We start from the raw sequence: 21,378 nt of genomic DNA, 5'->3' as shown, positions 1-21,378 counted from the left end.
ATGATGCCATTTGGACAGAATCTGGCCAGCGCAAGCGTCAAGGTGGATGATTTATAAATCATTCCCATAATGTTTAAATGGGCTGTAAATAGCATAAGTAGCACAAATGTCAAAGCAATGATTTGTATAGGGGCTGTAATAGCAGTGATCTCTAGCAGTCTCATGTAGCGTGTCTACAGTCTACTTGTCTCAACCGAACTTCAACAACCCTTATATAATGTGTGTAGTCTCTGACCAGCTCCTGCTGCACGTCTGCAATCTCTGGCAGCTTTCGCTAGCATTACAGTCACTGAATATTATTGGTGGTACGATACCATTGGTGGTACGATACCACCACCGGTATCAGGGGCTGCACTTGAGGCCCCCCATATCACGTAAGTTGACCACCACTGATCTAGATTGAGTGGGAGTCCTGCTCATAGCAGCAATGACATATAAGTAAGCAATTGCGATGCACATATTACAGTGCATGGTTAGCTTGGTCTCGCATGGTGGCCTGGTTCTGAAACCCACATATTTAAATAAAGTTACAAGGTGGAGCAATTCATTATTTAAAAAATGTATCTGCTTTTTCTTGGCACACTTGGGTGGTAAATGCTGTTGTAAAGGGTTAGGCCATAGAGACGTCACTCTCCAGTTGTGCCAGTTTCTTCAGCTTTTCAGTTCTAGAAAAGTGTGGTAGATTGTTGTGGTATCTTCCGTCATAGCAGTGGTGGAGTATTGTACTGTGTTAGCAAACCAGCTAAGGAAACTCGCACAACTGGACAGTGACATCCTGTTCACATACAAAGAGGCTCTGCCTCTATAGCCTAACCCTTTACGTCTTTACCACCTAAGTGTGTAAAAAAAAAACATAGTTGTATTATTTTTAAAATGTATATTTCATTGTTCTACCTTGTGTATAAACATCTGGGTATCGCAACCATTTCCAGAATGGGCAAAAAAGAAAGAATCCGTTAAAAAACTTGCACTAACTTGCAGTATCTGTTAAAGCTGAACTCCGGCTGTAATGATTTATATATACTCACATTGATCCAGCTGAGCACAATGTTGGTACACATATATTATTCCTGGCAGGGCCACGGGGATCCTGTAATACACTGTAGTTGTCACAGCTACTACAGTGTATTACAGTTCCCTGCTACAGCCACTATGCTGAGCGACTTCCCTGCACTGTTAAAGAGGTGAATTTATCAAAACTGGAGCAGACAAAATCTGGAACAGCTGTGCATGGCAACCAATCAGCATCTACCTTTCATTTTCAAATCTTAACGGAAGAAAGAAGCTGATTGGTTGCCATGCACAGCTGCTTCAGGTTTTGTCTGCTCCAGTTCTGATAAATTGCCCCCAGAGAGTCACTAGCTGAGTATAGCGGCCATTCAGATGACATGTAGTATTTTTTGCAATGAATACTAGGCGTTATCTGATTGGCCAAGCAGTTACAGTTGTAAATCTCCTCTATAGGGACACAGACCGTATTAAAAAATAAAGAGGAACTTTAGCCATATATTTAAAAATGACAACAAAAACACCTTTTAGAAGTCTTTAGTATTGACAGTCTACAAACACATACTTCTACATAATTGCCGGCGTCCTATTCTTTGCATTCCTTATTACTTTTCCTCCCCATTCTTCTCACAGTGGCCATTTTTACTAAGGACAGGCTAACTCATCTCCCTTTACTTCCGGGGACTCTGGCACACGTGACTAGGAGCAAATGCTTTTGCCTGAGATCTTGCCAGTTTTTTTACTTTACAAATGAGATTTTCCCAGAAGGCATTGGTGATGTAACCTTCCCAGAATGCATTGCTTAAGGACATTACATCACCAATACCCAAGATGACCAGGAAGTGGAAACACAATCATTGTAAGTAAGAGAAAAATATGTTTGTTTAACTATTGAATGTAAAATGATTTAATATCAGAATGCAGAGCTGCCTGTGATGTGATTTTTAGTTAAAGGGGGTAAAGGTCTGCTTTATCAGAGGTTCTAAACCTTCTCCCCTCCTTTTGTAAACTAAAAATAAGTTTTGACTGGAGTTGGAGTTGAGCTTTAATTCTAACAAGCCACTTTTATATGCTCGGCTCCAGTTTTGGTTGGATTAAACTTTTAAAGTGACTAATATACTGAAAAATACTTACTTGTAAGTTAGCAGGTTGGTCTGCAAAGAATTTTGGGAGATCACAGAAAACTGATACTGTGACAGGAAGAACATTAATCTGTAATTTCCTGTTACAGGTTGCCAAGATACAAACACAATTTCAATGGCTTTAACACATGATGTTTGGTTGTCAGGGGCCTGTCCGTAACCATGCATTGGAATCAGTATTACATTCAGAGGTGTAGAGTAATTAAAGCTGAACTCCAGGCAGATACAAATGCAGCTCGGTAATCATTAATACATCATTAATGCAAGTAGAGTAAGAACATGAATATGACGTGTTATCAGGCTTTTGCAGTCCTTGTATAGCAGTGCTGGAGTTTGAGAGGAAGAAGCAGTGCAAGGAGCCAATCTGTCCATGTATTGACAAGAAGCATGCTGATAGAAGAAAGCAGAGTGACACAGAGATGAGCTCGTCACTGAGTTACTTCTCTTTTTACTAGGGATGCACCAATACTAGTATCGGTGCCGATACCGAGTATTTGGGCGAGTACTCATACTCGGCCAAATGCTCCGATACCGGAACTTCCGGTCAGAGGTAGATTTTCCTCTAACCAGCAGTGCTGCGAGGGAACATGGAGTCAGGAAGCTTCATGCTATTTGGCCAGCTCCATGCTGTTTGGGCGAGATGCCGGCTTCCCAGCCAATCAGCATCAAGCAGGCCAAGCAGATCTGATAATATGGTGGCACAACCTCCATCCTGCAGACACCTCATTCCCCTCGCATCACACCCATATTCATCCTGAGCACAGTCATCACCGTACCACAGATGTCTCTCGGCCAGCCGGGCAGAAACCGCACTCCAAGCCGCTTTACCCCACCTGGATTTGCCCATGTCTCAGTCTCACGAGATGTACAAATGCCGCCTGACTCCGGTGTGTGTACAGCGCCCGCACCGCCTGCGTGATCAGTGGTATAATAATAATCCTGTTAGAGGATTTGTGAATGAGAGCGCTAGGCAGGCTATGCATGCGCAGTAGCAGGCTCTGGGCCAGTCAGCACCGAGCCGGCCAAACTGCATGGAGTCGGCTTCCTGGGCAATCAAGAAGCCGGGCAGTGGGTAATGGCAAGCCGCCTGGCTCCCCGATTGCCCGGGAAGTCGGCTCCATGCTAGCGGAAGTATCGGCAAGTACTGAAATATGAATTTCGGTACTCGTACTTGATACCGGAAAACCGACTTTTCACTGTTCCATTTACAGGTTGGAGATGTGTGCATGATGATCTGGGCTAAGAGGACATGGGTTAAATAATGCTGGATATAAGACTGAGGATATCTAGTGGCAGAAAAAAATAACTGGGGGATCTCTGGATTGGAGATGAAGCCGGTTTTGTTATTTTATCTTTTATTTTATTTTATCCTTTTAATGTCCATTTTTGGCTGGAGTTCTGCTTTAAGTGACACATACATTGTCTCTGCTCTCTGTAAGTAAAGCATAGACTCCCGAACCCAAAGGTTTGCAACGATGATGGACATTTCATTTCATGGACAGATCTGTGGAGGTGGGCCATCTACAGTCTTATACACACAGAAGGACTACAAGCAGCAGCAGGTCTAGGCAGAATGGGAAAAAAAAATGATCTGGATATATTTTATATGGTGGGATTGCAGCTAAACAGCTATGAAATGCATATAGATCAGGGGTAGCCAAACTCTGGTCCTCCAGCTGTGGTGACACTACAAATCCCATGATGCATCTCTCTCCGGGAGTCATGTCTGAGCCTGTGAGAATCTTGCAATGCCTCATGGGATTGGTAGTTTCACCACAGCTGGAGGGCCGGCGTTTGGCTACCCCTGATATGGATGAACTGTTTTACCTGCCAGTTCTGTTCGGCTGGCCTTGTGCTTCTCCCTAAATAGTCAGAACTGTAGCTCTGTAGCTTTCTGTGTCACCTCCCCACATCCATCCCATTCATTAAAAGGTTATTAAACCCTCACAGGTTTTTTTTTTGCATATATCCACTGCTAGCAAGCAGTAGATATATGCAAAAACTTTAAACCTGTTTCAAAAGGTTTTTTGTTTTTTTTAACTTACCTGTGTCTTCGCCTCGCGCTCCCGTCCGAACATCTGAAGAGTCTCAGACGGCCGTAAAGGATCTTGGGGCTGGCTCAAGCGCACTTCAGATGTTTGGCCGGGTGACGAGGAGAGACACAAGGTAAGTCTATGGAGCAGCGTGCAACCGCACAGACACCGTGGGACATCAGAGGAGGACAGAGGAGTCAGCGCTGGAGGGACATCTGAAAAGGACAGTAAAGAAGAAGATGATTGGATTAAGAGACATCATTTAAGGTAAGTCCTTACACTAACATTGGAGGGGGGGGTGTATCCTTTAATGTCACTTTAAGCAAAGAATGAGTATTGCCCAAATGCTGAGTTCTTTATTTTGTTCTCCCCTCCAGTAAGCTGCCTAACCAGACCAGCTGTCAATCCCCCAGTGATGAAACATGTTAGTTTAAAAGTGTTGCGCAATAAAGCTTCTTTTCAGCATATGAATAACATCACCAAGTGCCAGGTGGCAGCTATAGCTGGTACTACGTCTTCTTATAGTTAAATATCACTCACCCCCTGCTCTCTACCTCCTCTCATATTTGCATGTGTTTTGCCTCCCTGCCTGAGTTTTACATTTCCAGGACTCGTTATATAGGAAAAGGCTTTTAGTCACAAGAAGACAAGAAAGCACTTTACATTATTGCCATCAATAGTATTGATCTGATGCAGTAACTGTTGTGTAGAAGCCAATACATTAGCAGCAGTCCATTATACCCCTGAGTCTGGCTTAGCTGGAGGCAAGAATACAATGGAAGGGAAAGTCTTCTCTATCAGAAGAGATCGACTGTCTGTAAATATCAGTCTGTTGATGTCTCGTAAAGCTTATTCTTCAATCTATATAATGATTGTTAGTCTCTTCTCACCATACAGGTCTATAAACCGGCCGACCCAGTAAAAACAATGCACTCCCTGTGTGGTTGATGTAATTGAGCTGATTTACTAAAGGAGTTCTTTATTCCAAAATCTGTGTGAATGTTCGCTTCAATTATCCAATCATATAAAAATTATCTGCATGTGATGGGGGATTCAAAGTGAACAGAGATTTGCTTTTCACATAATTGGATAACTAAGGTGAATATTCACACCATTTTCTTTAGTAAAGATTCTCAACTCCTGCCATTACTGACCTTGCCAGTAACACACTTCCTGTCCTAGGTGACAACGCTTATTCATCGTAGTGTATATGTGGAGGAGCAGCGTTGTCAATGGGAATTGTTAGAACAACAGAACACCTTCCCCTCTCCTCATCTCTATGACATAGGGATGTCTTCTGTAGTCCACAGAAGTAACCTGGGAAGGGCTGATAAGACTGCCCTTTCCTGTCTTATCAGCCCTTCCCAGGAATAAGCTTAGGACGGCACTGGATTTCTGGATTTATGACAAAATGATTTAAATTAGGGATGCACAAATACTGATACTAGTATCGGTGCCGATACCCAGCATTTGGGCGAGTACTCATACTCGCCCAAATGCTTCGATGCCTAGCCTGATACCCGAACTTCTGGTATCAGGAAGCTGGGCGGCGAGTCATTACACACTGCTCAGCTTACTGATTGGCCGGGAAGCCGGCTCCGTGCTTCCTCGTCGCTTGGTGACAAGGGATCATGGAGCCGGCTTCCCGTCCAATCAGGAAGCCGGGCAGCGTGAAATATCGTTGCCTAGCTTCCTGATTGGTTGGGAAGATGGCCAATGAGGAAGCCGGGTACCTTGTAATGACTCGCTGTCTGGCTTCCCGATTAGTCAGCTTCTCGACCAATCAGGAAGCCAGGCGGTGAGTCATTGCCCAACCCCCGGCTTCCTGATTGGCTGGGAAGCATGGAGCTAGCCCCCGAAGCCACCACAGCATCCTGTATTTTTTTTTAAAGTTAGGTCTCTCCACTGACAGATCCATGTCAATGAAGAGACTACAAGTACCATCTGCCAGTGCAGCAGAAGGACTTGTAGGTCTCACAGCACTTCTAATCCATTGATTGCTTCCTCCAGTCCCATAACTGAAGGTCTGTACTGGTGTGTGGACCTGGGGTTGGTGTAGGAGCATTCACAATCCACTGATCACTGTTGCAATGATCTGCAAAAAAAAAATAACAGTAATAAAATGTAAATAAAACTAATGCATATTTCTCCTGTCATCAGTGTGGATGCATTAATTTATTGCAGATGTGATTTCTTTCGCAGACTGAGATCGGTTTGCAGTATCTTGTTATGATGTATTAAAATTACATTTCATTATATCTCCTCTGTCTGCACAAAATGTGCCATTAACCCCGAGATTGCAAAATCTGTTCATCCAGTTTAACGAGGTGAGGGTTTGATAGTCCACCACACCCAATGTGGGAAATCCAGTGTGTGTGACTCAGCTGAAGTACAATGAACTCTGGATGGGTCTGTGTCAATAGGATCTTCTATGCACACCTCTTTCACATGAGGCCTGGAGCAGGTGGTGGTAGGTGTGATGTCCCTTCATTACTGACGTCACTGAATACAGAAGGGACCGAGCCGTCTCTTTGTGACAGTCACTCCTGAAAACTGAAGCCTGCAGGCATTTAGAGTCAAGCTGTATCATCGTTTTGATATTTTGTTAGATGCATATGGGAAATAAAGCTTTAAAGTGAACCTGTATTTTTGGCTTGGCAGCAGGCATCATAATACTTCCTTACCGCTGCTGGTTACCACTCATCCTCAGGGGTGAATGATGCCCAGCATCCCCCTTATATGTGTTTTATATAGGGATGCACCTATACCGTTTTTTCAGTATCGAGTACCGCTATATTTTTTTTGTACTCGCCGATACCGAATACCGATACCGGAAGTCCCATTAAGGAAGCCAGGTGACATGCAATGACTCGCCACCTGGCTTCCTGATTAGCCGGGAAGCAGTCTCCATGCTCCCTCATCACTAGGTGACGAGGAAGCATGGGGCTGCTTTTCTGGCCAATCAGGAAACTGGGCAACGCATCATTACACAGCGCCTGGCTTCCTGATTGGTTGGGAAGCTGGCTCCATGCTACCTTGTCATCAGGTGACAAGGGAGCATTAAGCTGGCTTTCTGGCCAATCGGAAAGCCAGGGGGGCATGTAATGACACGCTGCCCGGCTTCCTGATGTGATGAGGGAGCATGGAGTCGGCTTCCCGGCCAATCAGGAAGCCAGGCAACGTGTATTGACTTGCTGCCCGGCTTCCTGATACTGGAATCTCAAGCATCGGTCTAGTACTCACCCAAATACTCTGCATCAGCACCGATACCGATACTAGTATTGCTATTAGTGTATCCCTAGTTTTATACATACGAGGGAGTTGTTTTACATGCCAAATTATTGGTATTTCTGTCCATCTAGTTTTGACACTTATTTACACACGTTTGCCACACTACACAGCGCTGTCTGCCAGACTGTTTTCAAAGTCAGCTGCTTGCAGTTATATGAAAACACATTTGATGATGTAATAATAAATACAGAGCTGCATTATTTGTGTTTTTTTTTATCTGCCTTAAGGCATGCTGGATTTAGTTTTAGTGGAGGTAGGGAAAGGGGGGAAGCATAGCTCCCATCTATCCCTCATTCGGAACCAAATTCCTCTCTCTCCCTCTTTATTTGTCCCTCTTTATGGACTGATGTATTAACTTATATCTGGAAATGTACTACTTAACTACCAGAAGTATAAAACTACTCTAACCTTTCTCCAACCTCTAAATTAATGCAGTTGGTATTTCAAAACCTGAATATAAAGGAAAGGTAGGTTATATAAAAAGCACTAGTGGGTTTAACCATTATTCTTTTGTGTATTAATTAACATGGGGTGTGTTCTCTGTATGCAAACTTTGTACTAAAACGTCCGTCCCTCCCCTTTATTATCTCAGAAAGTTGGGAGGTATGGGGAGTATCAAGTGTATGCATTGCACATCAACCACCTATAACATCAAGTGTGTTGTGCTAAAAGGTATTAACCCTTAGAATGTGTATCAGGTGTATGCAGTGTGCACCAACCACCTATAACATAAAGTGCATAAACAGATGTACTCAGATGGTCATTAAAAGTTTCCATTTCACCTGGATCACATTCCCCTTATATGTGCACCACAGTCCATTCTGATTGGTCAGTGCTACTACATCTAGCCTCCATGCTCAGTAACTTTCCATCAGCAGCAGGGTGTCCTACAAGGTGAGCAGCATCTGGATCACATGGAAATTGTCACAGGGATGACAGAAGTGTAAAATTGTTTTTGAGCAACCTTTTTCAGCATTTTTATCATGGAGTAACCCTTCTAAATATTATAGCGTTCTCAGGGAATCACTGGTAAAATGATTATGTCCACAGCTCATGACACGTTAGCCACACCACACAGTGGTGGTCTGGCGGTCAGTGGGAGGAATGCTTCTTGCACTGGTGGTCAGTTGGAGGAATGCTTCTTGCACTGCTGGCTAGTGGGAGGAATGCTTCTTGCACTGGTGGCTAGTGGGAGGAATGCTTCTTGCACTGGTGGTCAGTGGGAGGAATGCTTCTTGCACTGGTGGTTAGTGGGAGGAATGCTTCTTGCACTGGTGGTCAGTGGGAGGAATGCTTCTTACATTGGTGGTTGGTGGGAAGAATATTCCCCTTAGAGACAGTGAACATGATCTCTGGTGTCTGTGGTTATTTACCTGGAAAATAAGAAGAGAAGGTCCACTGGTCCCATTCCAGTGGTTCTGCTGAGCATTGTTGGCACAAGAACTATGTGGGCACTACCAGGGAGGATATCAACCTATCACTGCTCAAGGAACCCCTAGCAACCTCTGAAGGAATTCTAGGCTTCCACAAAACTCTGAAAAAGCCTGTTCTAGAGGCATCTGTGTAGAATTCCTGGTATTACAGGAGTCAGTCGGCTTCCATCTGGCATCTTTTACGATGAAGTTTAGAGAACAAAAGTAAATGTTTGGAATCTGTGTTCCAAGCCATCTCCTCTCCGCCATTACCTGTAGGGATTGAGAACACAAATACAAGCTAGCGTCAAAGAGAGATCCTTATGCTATTCCTGGCATCCAATGAGATGCTTGCTCCATTCTTTAGTCTGTGCTAGAAAATTGGAAAAAAGGAAACATTTTATTTAGTGTAGAACATAATAAACCAACAACCCGTACTTATAGAGAAGTATTTTCACACTCACTGTGATTGCAGACTGTTGGGGATTTTCCATCAGGCTGGAATGTATTTGAATATTCAGGAAGAGGCACAGAGCTCCCTTTCATAGATCATTCAACCACAAGTCACCAGACTTTACTGCATATGAATTCCGATATTTATGACTTTTGCTGCAGACCTAGGCTTTGCTGCTGATTTGAATTTACAGGCAATAAAGAGCCCAAAGACTCAGAGCAGTTTACTAATTAAGTAAGGTTTATCTGTAAAGATGTCCGAGTCCTGATCACATTGACAGTATACAGAGCTCCCTTGTCCAGGTAGCAAAGGAGAAAGTAAGCTGACATTTTTTAAACTGTTTTAAAGGTGTTGGGTAAATCCTGGGATATACCACAGTATGGTAAATACCCTCAAAGGAGGAATCTGTGGGGGCTTCAGTTGCAGTATGTGTGTTTATCAATGGGGAAGACCTAACATACACTTTAATTGCCAAAAAAAGCAGCGTGTGTGGATGAGTATGTAGTACCTGTTGGAGGTCAGAGTTTTCTGGCTAGAAGTGTCTGGAGTTTGGATCTCCTTGCAGCCTGTAATTTCTAAATAGTGGCAGCCTGTGTGTCTGTTTTTCTAAATCTAGATCGGAGTGTTCAAGTTCTTGAATTAATAGCCACCATGCTGGTGTGATTTAAAATGGTAATAAACTCTTAAACATTTTTTTCCAGTAACGAATCCATGTCAATCAAATATATATTGCCCTGCAAAGTATTTCCGTACATTTTTGCCAAACTTTCCATCATGTTTCCAAACAGCTCCAACCAGGGCCATCTTTAACGCAAGGCAAAAGGGGCAGCTGCCCAGGGCCCAGGCATTGTTGTGGGGCCCAAAGCAGCCGCCCCTTGAGCAGGTCATGCGCTGCAAAACTCCTACCACTAGCCCTGCATCTCAGCACTGACAGCAGAGCAATGGATGATTGCAGAGCAGATGACACGGAGAGAAGAGCTGGGTGGATTCCCTCCCCCTCCATGCTGTGTATATGTGTGTGTTGGAGGAGGCGACTCTGCTATGACCTGGACACCAATGTTCACTGGCCTTTGCACCTGGATGAGAGAGAGGGAGTCTGCCGGGTGAGGGGACTACAGCCTGAATCAGGGCAGTATGAACAGTGGGTGTCTGATTGGGAGTTCCTGCTTGTCTGTACTGGCTGCTGCATGCTGCGTGTATTAGGGAGCACTGAATGCCCAGAGAGAGGGGTCACGACATGCTGCTTGTCTGTATGTGATAGGGGTCACTACATTCTGCCTGTCTGTATGTGATGGGGGTCGCTATATGCTTTCCATCTACATATAATGGAGGACAGTCGTCTGAGGGCGCCAGGGGGGAAGAGGGGGTAAAAAATGCACCTTCACCTGTGTACACAATAATCCTTGTACCGGCCCTGCCCTTGAGCCCACAAAAGATACACCCGCGCCACTCTTCTGTTTATTGTGTGATCGGTATTGCATAGTGTTGCTCCGTCCCTGTCGTATAGACGCATGCATGGGCGAAATTGCATGGCAGGGGTGGGTAGGGGGTGTTTTGGGGGGTGAGGGGAGTTAGTAAAGGGGTCGGGGTGGGTAGGAGTGGGGGGCCCAAGAAAATGTTTGCCCAGCAGCTGTCCATCCACTAGCTTGGAAAAGGGAGGATGGAGGAGTGGGGAGCATGAAGTAGGGCAGTGGATTGCCTTGCTGTACCTGTGTGTTCATGGAGAATAGCACACACAAAGGTGGCTCCACAGGACCCTCCAAGGGAAAGGAGCCATCCTAAAACAAAATATCGGGGCCAGTGCTCAGGGGACCAACTGATTCTGCAGGAAACTAGAATCTTTACGGCTTTCTCACACCATCCAATGCGTTCAGTGCCGTGAATGCACTGGATCGATAAACTAAGGCTCCCCACATTCTGGGGCGGGAGGGGGAGTGGTGGTGAAATTCAGGTGACGTACGCACTATTTTTTCTAATCACACCGCACTGGAACACATTGCATTGCAGTACCACGCGTTCTGGGGTGGGCGATCACACTCCGGGTGGGAGGCATGTCTACGGTGCCATTGACACGTATACAACAACAAAAACATAGGATACTACTGGGTCCTCTTCCTCTTTGGAACGATGCCCAAAATCATAAGATTGGTGCCACTCTCACATCATTACAGTATGAGGGCAGAGCCATGGTGGCACTTCCTCGGGGGACAGGTCCATGATTCCCACCACTCACAGGATGTCCTCATCTCATTATTCAGGGTTGAGCAATGCTGAGTGGTGGGGGACAGAGCCAGAGAGGAGTTAAACATTGCAGCCAGAACTTTTTTTTTATTTTTTTTCACTTTTTTAACACCTGCTGGGGGCAAACAAACAAATTCTGAGGTTGCACTTAAAGAATTAATACTTAAAAATCAGACTTTATTGAATAATACATTTAAGATCTGTTTCATGTCCTTTACAGGTGATTGCTGGCTGTTGGCTGCCATTGCCTCTCTCACCCTCAATGAACAGGTCCTCTCCCGGGTGGTCCCAAAAGATCAAAGTTTCCAGGAGAATTATTCAGGGATCTTCCACTTCCAGGTAATCCACGGGAAAACAGCTGGCAATATTAGGCCGGCCATTGACTGTGCTGGATGACCCTTTAGGGGCTAATGCATGAAAAGTATGCTAACATAAAAATGTCTGATTGCCCATAGTGACCAATTGGCTTCCAACTATCATTTCGCAATGTGAAGCCAAAATTAAAGAAAGCATTCTGATTTGTTGTTATGGGAAGCAATAAATAATGCTGCAGTGTATGGTCAGCTTTAAGGTGCCCATACACTGTGCGATTATTGCACAATAATCGCGGGAAATCCCACGATTGTACGATAATCGCAAAGTGTATGACAGGCGTGCAACCGTTTTTACTGTATGGTCGCACATCTTTTGTCTAAGGAGCATGTTCGAAAACCAGCCGAAAATTTTACGATTTTCGGCTGGTTTGTGGCATGCTCGGAAGACAAATGCCGAACAGGCCGCTGTGCGCACGCGCATACTGCCCGTTCAGCATTGCGGTCATCGGAAGCCAGCCCCTCAGGGGGGCGGGCTTGCGATGATCGCAAGTACGATCTGCCTGTCCAAGATGGGCAGATTGTACCTTTTTTTTAAATTACTTTACAACCATCGCAAGACTAAGGTCTTGCGATGGTTGTAAAGTGTATGGCCACCTTAACATAGACAAAGGGCATCATATGCTGCTAACTATTCCATAGTCCTTAATTAGGATCACAATGTGATTTAAAAAGCCCAAACAGATTAAAAATTGCACATTTGCTTCAATAAAATGTTAAAAATATGCAACTGTGCCAAATATTTACTTTGCAAAATAGCGAAAAATATATATAGTTGTGCATTATACGCGATACTAAAGATAATTAAAGGAGAACTATGGGGTTAAGGCTTTTCCCCATAGTTCCCCCTTAGGGTAACGGGAGGACACAAACTAGTGTCCTCCCGTTACCATAAGCTCAGTATACCGCGAGCTACAGCTACGCCGGTATGTGTTCGTTCACCTCCCGATCTACTGAGCCGACCTGTGACAGTCTCATTGTCACAGGTCGGCTAGAACTATGAGGTGAGTGAAAAGCACTCACCTCATAGTTCTCCTTTAAATAAAGGAGCCTTGCAAAGACAAAAGTGCATATTACAAAACTGGTTTATAAATGAATACTAAAAGAAGACCCGTCTCTTTTCACCGCAACAAACAGCTTTTCCTCATCCTTTTCCTGTCTGCAGTACCTGCACGAGAATCACTATGTAAAGCCAAACACTTAGAGGTTATTTTTAAACAGTTCGCAGAGCCATTTGCTTTGCAAAAATCTGTGAAGTTTCTTCTGTGCGAATAGAGGCTCAGTAGGAACATGCACATCAGAAGGAAAATGTGTCCAGGTTTTAGCTGGCCTGAAATACGGACACAGGATATACAGGACTCAAAACCTGGACTGTCTGTGTGAATCCTGGACAGTTGGCAACCCTAGGGGGAGGCCACAGACCCCCTTCTAGCTGCACGCCCTCGGGCAGTGCCTGAATAGTCAGTCCGCCCCTGGAAATAATCTCCCCACCGGCCGTGCCTTCATCCTGCTGCTCCAGGGCTCAAGGGACAGCTGCTGTGGGCCTCTGTAAATTTGGGGCCCGGGGCAGTTGCCCCTTTTGCAGTGTAAAGACGGCTCTGATCGGTGGCACTGCCTGCATGCCAAAATTAACCAGTCCATGGGCTGCAAATGGCCCGTTGGCTGGTACTTTGAGACCCCCGTTGTAAAGCAAAATATAGGCGATATATAAATCCTGTATTATTATTATTATTATTATTATTATTATTATTATTATTATTATTATAATATAGCAGAGAGCAGAGAAGTCATGTGAGCCTCTCACAGCCTCTTCCCCTCTGTCCATTTCTTTGTCCATGCTTTCAAAACCTTTATTGAAGTCATGTACTATATAGAAAAGATTCCTGAAATTAACTCAACGGAAAATGGAGAGAAACCTATTGATTATTTCATTGTAATCAAAATGGTGTTTAAACAAAAATTCCATGCGCCTAGAATACCATTTTATATATTTTATAAAGTATCTCCCATGTTTTGTCTCTTCTAGTTCTGGCAGTTTGGAGAATGGGTCGATGTGGTCATTGATGACAGACTCCCAAGCAAGAATGGGGAACTCGTCTTTGTTCACTCAGCCGAAGGGACTGAATTTTGGAGTGCCCTTATGGAGAAAGCCTATGCAAAGTACGTGGTGGGCAGAAAGGTTTGCTAGGCATGTCAAACTCTAAGCCAGGGGTAGGCAACATTGGCAGCCCAGAGCTGTTGTGGAAGCGTCCCACAGGCATGGCTCCAGAGGCATGATGGGACTTTAAGTTTCCCCACAGCTGGGGTGCTGAAGTTGCCTACCCCTGCCCTAAGCATTGATTCATTTAAACACCACCTGCTAGATATAGACTTGGTTGACATCAACAAAGGGCCACAGATTATGTTCAGCATATGCAATGCAACAGAAGACTGTAGGGGATGTGCCTATCAAACAAGGGATGATAAGAGACTGCAGACTTATTGTTGATATATTCAGACACTGGGGACACACTACAAAAAGATCAAAGATTTCAGACCCATTCAGGAGTATTCCGAAACTAGGGACATACTGCACAAGTTGTTGAATACTGGCAACCTACTACAGGAGTCAATTAGAGACATACAGTACTGTTGTCACACTGTTTTCCCTGATGAAGGACCCTATACGGCCCCAGAACATCGCATTTATGTGATATCATGACTATGCGTCAATAAAAACATATTGGTTTAGGATTTTGGTGCGACGGTGACTCATCTTCTTTATGATTTATATGGCGCCATCTGTTTGTCACTGTAGTACCCGCCAGGACTCATCAAGGACTTTTTGGGCAGGTGTGCAGCGTGTTAAGGACAAGAATCAGAGACATGCCACATGTAATAAGAGACTGCTGGACAATCTCTTTAGAAATCCGTGCTTCCACATTTTTCTGCAGCCCCCTTACAATTACCACCCTTAACATGTGATATCACCTAAAATCTGATATCCCCTAAGGACAAGAATCCAGAGAAAATTAGTTACATAATCTAACAAGAGGGAATAAACAGCACAGAAAAAAAAGTGTAAAATAAATAAAGTTGGAAGTACAGATGTGTATGGAATGGTTCATAGCCAATTCTAACAGAAGATAGATGAGACAGATCAGATGGAAGACTTTGCTATAAAATCCAAATGAACTTTAGAACTTCTTGTCCTCAAACACAGGCTGAATGGGTCCTATGAAGCTCTATCCGGCGGAGCCACCACCGAGGGATTTGAAGATTTCACCGGGGGTCTTGCTGAGTGGTACGATCTGAACAAAGCTCCAAACAACCTGTTCAAGATCATACAGAAGGCCCTGAAGACAGGTTCTCTCCTGGGCTGCTCCATAGATGTAAGTGACGGTCTAACAATAATTAAATAACTGCAAATGAAAACTTCCTTAAAGGCCATGCAAACCCTAACCATGAACTTCTCTTACTTGCTGCCTTTTGATCTGTTAAATATACTTCCAAAGAAAGTGCACACCACAGCGCTCAGCTGACCCCAGTTCAGAAATTGTTTGACATCAGTGCACTAGAAGGATGGCTGCCGTCCTTCAGGCCATTGGGAAGTATCCTCACAAGATATGCAAAACAAGTAAAAGAGACGGCGCCTTCTCCTCGTGTAATATCGTTTTATTGAATCGAGTATTAAAATATATCATCAAATACTACTCGCATGTTAGCATACGGAATGGAAAATGAGATGCAAAGCGAGTCCCAGAAGAGACCAACTAGCTGACACCTCCCCAGAAACACATCATCTAGTTTGTCTCTTCTGGGACTAGCTTTGCATCTTATTTTTCATTCCGTATGCTAACAGGTGAGTAGTATTTGTATGTTATATTTTAATACTCGATTCAATAAAACGTTATTATACGAGGAGAAGGCGCCGTCTCTTTTACCTGTTAAATATACTATTAAAAGTGTTTTGTTATATCTGCTCAATAAGTGCAAACTGGTTGATCCCACCAGAATTCTAGTAAGCCGATAACTTTCTGTGTGGACTGTTATCAGTTGCATTGTTTCTATCTCTTTCTGTGGACTACAGAAAACATCCCTCCTTTACTTATATTATGGAGAAGAGGAGAAAGGGAGGAGTTCTGCAGTAACGTCCTAGGGTGACCACGTTGCTCCTCCATAGAGACAGTACAATGAGTGAGTGTTGTCATCCTAGGACAGGAAATGTGTTACTGGCAGGATCACCAGGTGAAAACAAGGGAAAGGTCCAAAAATACCAAATGCAGCCACCACATCTAAGGATTGGTAACCTCCGGTATAATTACATTTTTGTTCTTGGGTTTAAAAGAGGTTTTTCATGTCAGTGAATGGCCAAACCTCTGTCTTCATACTAGAATGTAATAATAAGGCTTGCAATAGGACTAGTGGTTCTATAAGCTGCTGGGTCAGAGGGTGAGGAGCTTACAAGTGAGCTGGAGCTCAGCATGGGTGTCACCAGTGCATTGATATTGGAAGAGTAGCAAGGGGGTGGGGCTGCGGCGCTGTCTTTCCAGAGTTCTTAGCATTGAAAAAAATCTCTTGATTATTCTTTGTAGCCATTGTCACCAGAACTGAAATCTGGTGGTAGAAAGTGGGCTGTTACCAGAAGGAGAATAGAGTGTAAATCTTCTAATGGGGACACTTGTTGGGTGACAACTGCAGAGAAAGAAGACTTGCTGTTTTTATCGATAAGTTCTCAAATTATGCATATTATATTGCTTATTGCAGAGCTATAGTCCTGACCCAGTAGGGGGTGTGTCAGACCTCTGCAGAGAGGCCACTGCTTCCACACAGGCTGTGGCTGCTTTCTAAAGAAAACCAACTGTAAGATTTCTCACGCTTTTTTTTTTAAGCACCTGGAATTTATTTAGCCGGATTGAAACTTAAAATTCAGTTGGGCTTTAAGATTTTCTGCATCCAGCCCTCAAAAAAATAAAGAATTGGAATTTTTGTTTGGAAAAAAAAAATAAAGAAAATGTCTACTGCCTTTCTTTGCAGCTTAGAGGATTTTTTGTCTATTTCTGAAAAGCTGAAAGGGACTTTGTTGAGTGTGGACTCTGTGACAATGAATAGGGATCGTATTGTTCTATTCTGATGTTTAATATTCCATGAGAGCTTTGTCTCTGTGCAGCCATGTGGAAGTCCTTTTGTTACCTTTCTTTTACAGATCACAAGTGCCGCTGAGACCGAGGCGATCACCTTCCAGAAACTGGTGAAGGGTCACGCATACTCCATCACCGCCGCAGATGAGGTGGGTTGTTAAATGTAAAGCCCCTTTTATCAATGTAAAGAACTTTCAGTCTCATAGATTAGTATGTCTGTGGGAATTGTCTGTATCCTCCCTAATAATATATTTTCTTCCTGTAACTCTTCTGCACTGGAGAAGGGGACATGGACAAGTAGATGAGGTTCGTTCAATGCCATATTATATCATGAAGTCAAAATTTCCAGTGCCAACTGGAAACCTGTTGGCCGCAATAAGGAAATACAAAAAATGTACAAACTTTACTCAGGTTTGCAATCTAGAGGTGTTTTGTTTTTTTTACAAAATTCTAATTTCCACAAAAGGCATTTAAGGACCCAAAATCGAAACTTCACAATTCTTCCAGTGCCTGGTCCATTGATCACATGGTCTCTGCCAAAGGCCCTGGAGAGAGTCACCCCTTTGATAGAGAACACATGACCAGACCAAACGATGAAGGGGAGCTGGATTTAGCATTTTTTTTTTTTAATCGGATACTTTTGAATTAAAAATATAAACAAACAGAAATTGGTTTTCTGTGTTGACACAGAGTATTCTGACTCCAATTGTTGTATTTAGGGTTGCACAGATACCAAGTACAGTACTCGGTACAAGTACGAGTACATGTACCGATACTTTTGAGCTCCTAGACTAGAGAAAAAATAAAAAATTAGGAGGCAGCTGTCATTTGTAAGGAGCACACGGAGCTCCTGGGATTTGTGCATCTCTGTTTTAATGTACGATTTTGTTTTTATAAACATATATAAATGGATGCACTGATACCAGTTTTGCGAGTACTGGTACTTGCCAAGTACTTACAAGTAGGAGTACTGATACATTTTTGTTTATTGTCATGTGACAGTTTTTCTAAAACAATATCGACTAATGATTTCAGGACAGTGGGGGAGCGCCAGAGCCAGGTCCCAGCTGCAACCGCTGCAACCCTGGTAGTTCTCATGCCTGGCCTGTATAAGCAGATTTAATCACTGCGAACAATCCTTACCAGATAGCTGAACTCACCAAATACCTTTTCCATCCACAAAGTACTTTATTCCGTGCAGCAGGTTACAGCAGACAACAAGATACAGCAGATGAATTAATTGGTGGTATTTAAGGTGGTCAAAGATGATAATGTTTCTGAGCCTGCAATGCAGATTAACATGTGGTCCTGTTACCTTCAGTCATGACACGCCACACTGAGCAAGAAGGGCAAAATACATAATAGGTGGGAGGGAACACAGAAAACATATGCAATAACCAAGTGCAATAACTAGAATGACCACAAGATGTCAGTATATGAACTTAGCCATACACTATCAATAAGTAAATGGCTTAAGGAAAATAAACTATATAAATTCTCACTTCACATTAATGTGAATATTAACCATGACTATGTATTGTCCTATTCTATGCAACCACTGTGGCAGCACAAAGAGATACATACAAAATACATATACACATGTAAACGTTACTTTCTACATATACATATATACAAAACAAAATCCCCCCCCCCAACCCAACCTTGCTCCAAACAGCAGTGCGCTGCCTTTACATGGTCACATATATAGATAGAAAAATTCACAGGAGTCATCTTATGGCAGCTAATACAGGAAAATATTTTCCAATTCGGTCCAGTCTTGGAGATACAGCCATCGTGCTCATAGGCTTGGTAAAGACCAGTACTAATATACAAGAATATTATATTCCATACTTTGCTTAGCATTAATGGTAGGTATTAGCTAAGCATAAACAACCTAATAGAACAGATCCAGGTGAATTAACACAATGCTTTCATATATGAATTTAGCATTTTACAGAAGAGGGGGACATTTCTAGTCTTTAATTTGCATGTAATTCATTACAGAATGCACATTTTGAGCTAGACTGGGCTTTTATTTATAACACCAGTTCACAATAACTAATCTACAATCTCTATATACACTGCCTGCCCAAAAAAGTCACCACCTGGATGTAGCACAGCAAATAGGTAAGAGCCTTTCATTGGATAATTACTGCAGTGATTAAAAAGTTTCATCTGACAACAAGATATTAAATCCTGACTGATGTAGTGAGTAGCTTCTCATTTCCATCAATGGATTTTGATCTTCCCTGATGGCACATTGGGCATATTCCAAGATGACAATGTCAGGATTCATCAGGCTCAAATTGTGAAAAAGTGGTTCAGGGAGCATGCGGCATCATATTCACACATGGATCGGCCACCACAGAGTCCAGACCTTAACCCCATTCAGAATCTTTGCGATGTACTGGAAAAGACTTTACACAGTGGTCCGACTCTCCCATCACCACTACAAGATCACGGTGAAAAATGACTGCAACTCTGCACAGAAATAAATGTTGAAGGGGATTTATTGTTAAAGGGAATAAATGTCCCTTTAAGACATTGCATAAGCTTATCAAAATGATACCACAATGAATGTGTGCCATTCATTGTGTCCAATGGAGGTCCAAAGAAATATTAGAGTGACTTTTTTTGGTCAGGCAGTGTATATTACATAACATTCTTCCTCTGTTTTAGGGTGGCCATACTTGGCCCAGTAATAACAAGCAATGCTCCAGGTTCAAGTATCACTTCCACACTACAGTATTTGCTTCCACTATAGGGGGGGGGGGGGGTAGATGAATTAATTGGTGGTATTTAAGGTGGTCAAAGATGATAATGTTTCTGAGCCTGCAATGCAGATTAACATGTGGTCCTGTTACCTTCAGTCATGACACGCCACACTGAGCAAGAAGGGCAAAATACATAATAGGTGGGAGGGAACACAGAAAACATATGCAATAACCAAGTGCAATAACTAGAATGACCACAAGATGTCAGTATATGAACTTAGCCATACACTATCAATAAGTAAATGGCTTAAGGAAAATAAACTATATAAATTCTCACTTCACATTAATGTGAATATTAACCATGACTATGTATTGTCCTATTCTATGCAACCACTGTGGCAGCACAAAGAGATACATACAAAATACATATACACATGTAAACGTTACTTTCTACATATACATATATACAAAACAAAATCCCCCCCCCCAACCCAACCTTGCTCCAAACAGCAGTGCGCTGCCTTTACATGGTCACATATATAGATAGAAAAATTCACAGGAGTCATCTTATGGCAGCTAATACAGGAAAATATTTTCCAATTCGGTCCAGTCTTGGAGATACAGCCATCGTGCTCATAGGCTTGGTAAAGACCAGTACTAATATACAAGAATATTATATTCCATACTTTGCTTAGCATTAATGGTAGGTATTAGCTAAGCATAAACAACCTAATAGAACAGATCCAGGTGAATTAACACAATGCTTTCATATATGAATTTAGCATTTTACAGAAGAGGGGGACATTTCTAGTCTTTAATTTGCATGTAATTCATTACAGAATGCACATTTTGAGCTAGACTGGGCTTTTATTTATAACACCAGTTCACAATAACTAATCTACAATCTCTATATACACTGCCTGCCCAAAAAAGTCACCACCTGGATGTAGCACAGCAAATAGGTAAGAGCCTTTCATTGGATAATTACTGCAGTGATTAAAAAGTTTCATCTGACAACAAGATATTAAATCCTGACTGATGTAGTGAGTAGCTTCTCATTTCCATCAATGGATTTTGATCTTCCCTGATGGCACATTGGGCATATTCCAAGATGACAATGTCAGGATTCATCAGGCTCAAATTGTGAAACAGGGGTTCAGGGAGCATGCGGCATCATATTCACACATGGATCGGCCACCACAGAGTCCAGACCTTAACCCCATTCAGAATCTTTGCGATGTACTGGAAAAGACTTTACACAGTGGTCCGACTCTCCCATCACCACTACAAGATCACGGTGAAAAATGACTGCAACTCTGCACAGAAATAAATGTTGAAGGGGATTTATTGTTAAAGGGAATAAATGTCCCTTTAAGACATTGCATAAGCTTATCAAAATGATACCACAATGAATGTGTGCCATTCATTGTGTCCAATGGAGGTCCAAAGAAATATTAGAGTGACTTTTTTTGGTCAGGCAGTGTATATTACATAACATTCTTCCTCTGTTTTAGGGTGGCCATACTTGGCCCAGTAATAACAAGCAATGCTCCAGGTTCAAGTATCACTTCCACACTACAGTATTTGCTTTC

The 21,378-nt window shown here is 42.9% G+C and overlaps 1 protein-coding gene across 2 annotated transcripts in view; it reads left to right on the top strand.

The window, feature by feature from the left end:
- Positions 1-21,378, top strand: part of CAPN2 (calpain 2) — a 56,086-nt gene that overhangs the window by 7,927 nt on the left and 26,781 nt on the right. For both annotated transcript variants that reach the window (XM_018556522.1, XM_018556521.1), the window contains exons 3-6: positions 11,802-11,920; positions 13,979-14,112; positions 15,155-15,323; positions 17,138-17,221. In XM_018556522.1, coding sequence (XP_018412024.1) covers positions 11,802-11,920; positions 13,979-14,112; positions 15,155-15,323; positions 17,138-17,221 — 506 coding nt within the window. The remainder of the gene's footprint in view (positions 1-11,801; positions 11,921-13,978; positions 14,113-15,154; positions 15,324-17,137; positions 17,222-21,378) is intronic.

The sequence above is a fragment of the Nanorana parkeri genome, unplaced genomic scaffold (genome assembly GCF_000935625.1).
Source record: "Nanorana parkeri isolate BGI_ZX_2015 unplaced genomic scaffold, ASM93562v1 scaffold240, whole genome shotgun sequence".
NCBI lineage: Eukaryota > Metazoa > Chordata > Amphibia > Anura > Dicroglossidae > Nanorana > Nanorana parkeri.
This window is presented reverse-complemented; position numbering and strand designations above follow the sequence as displayed.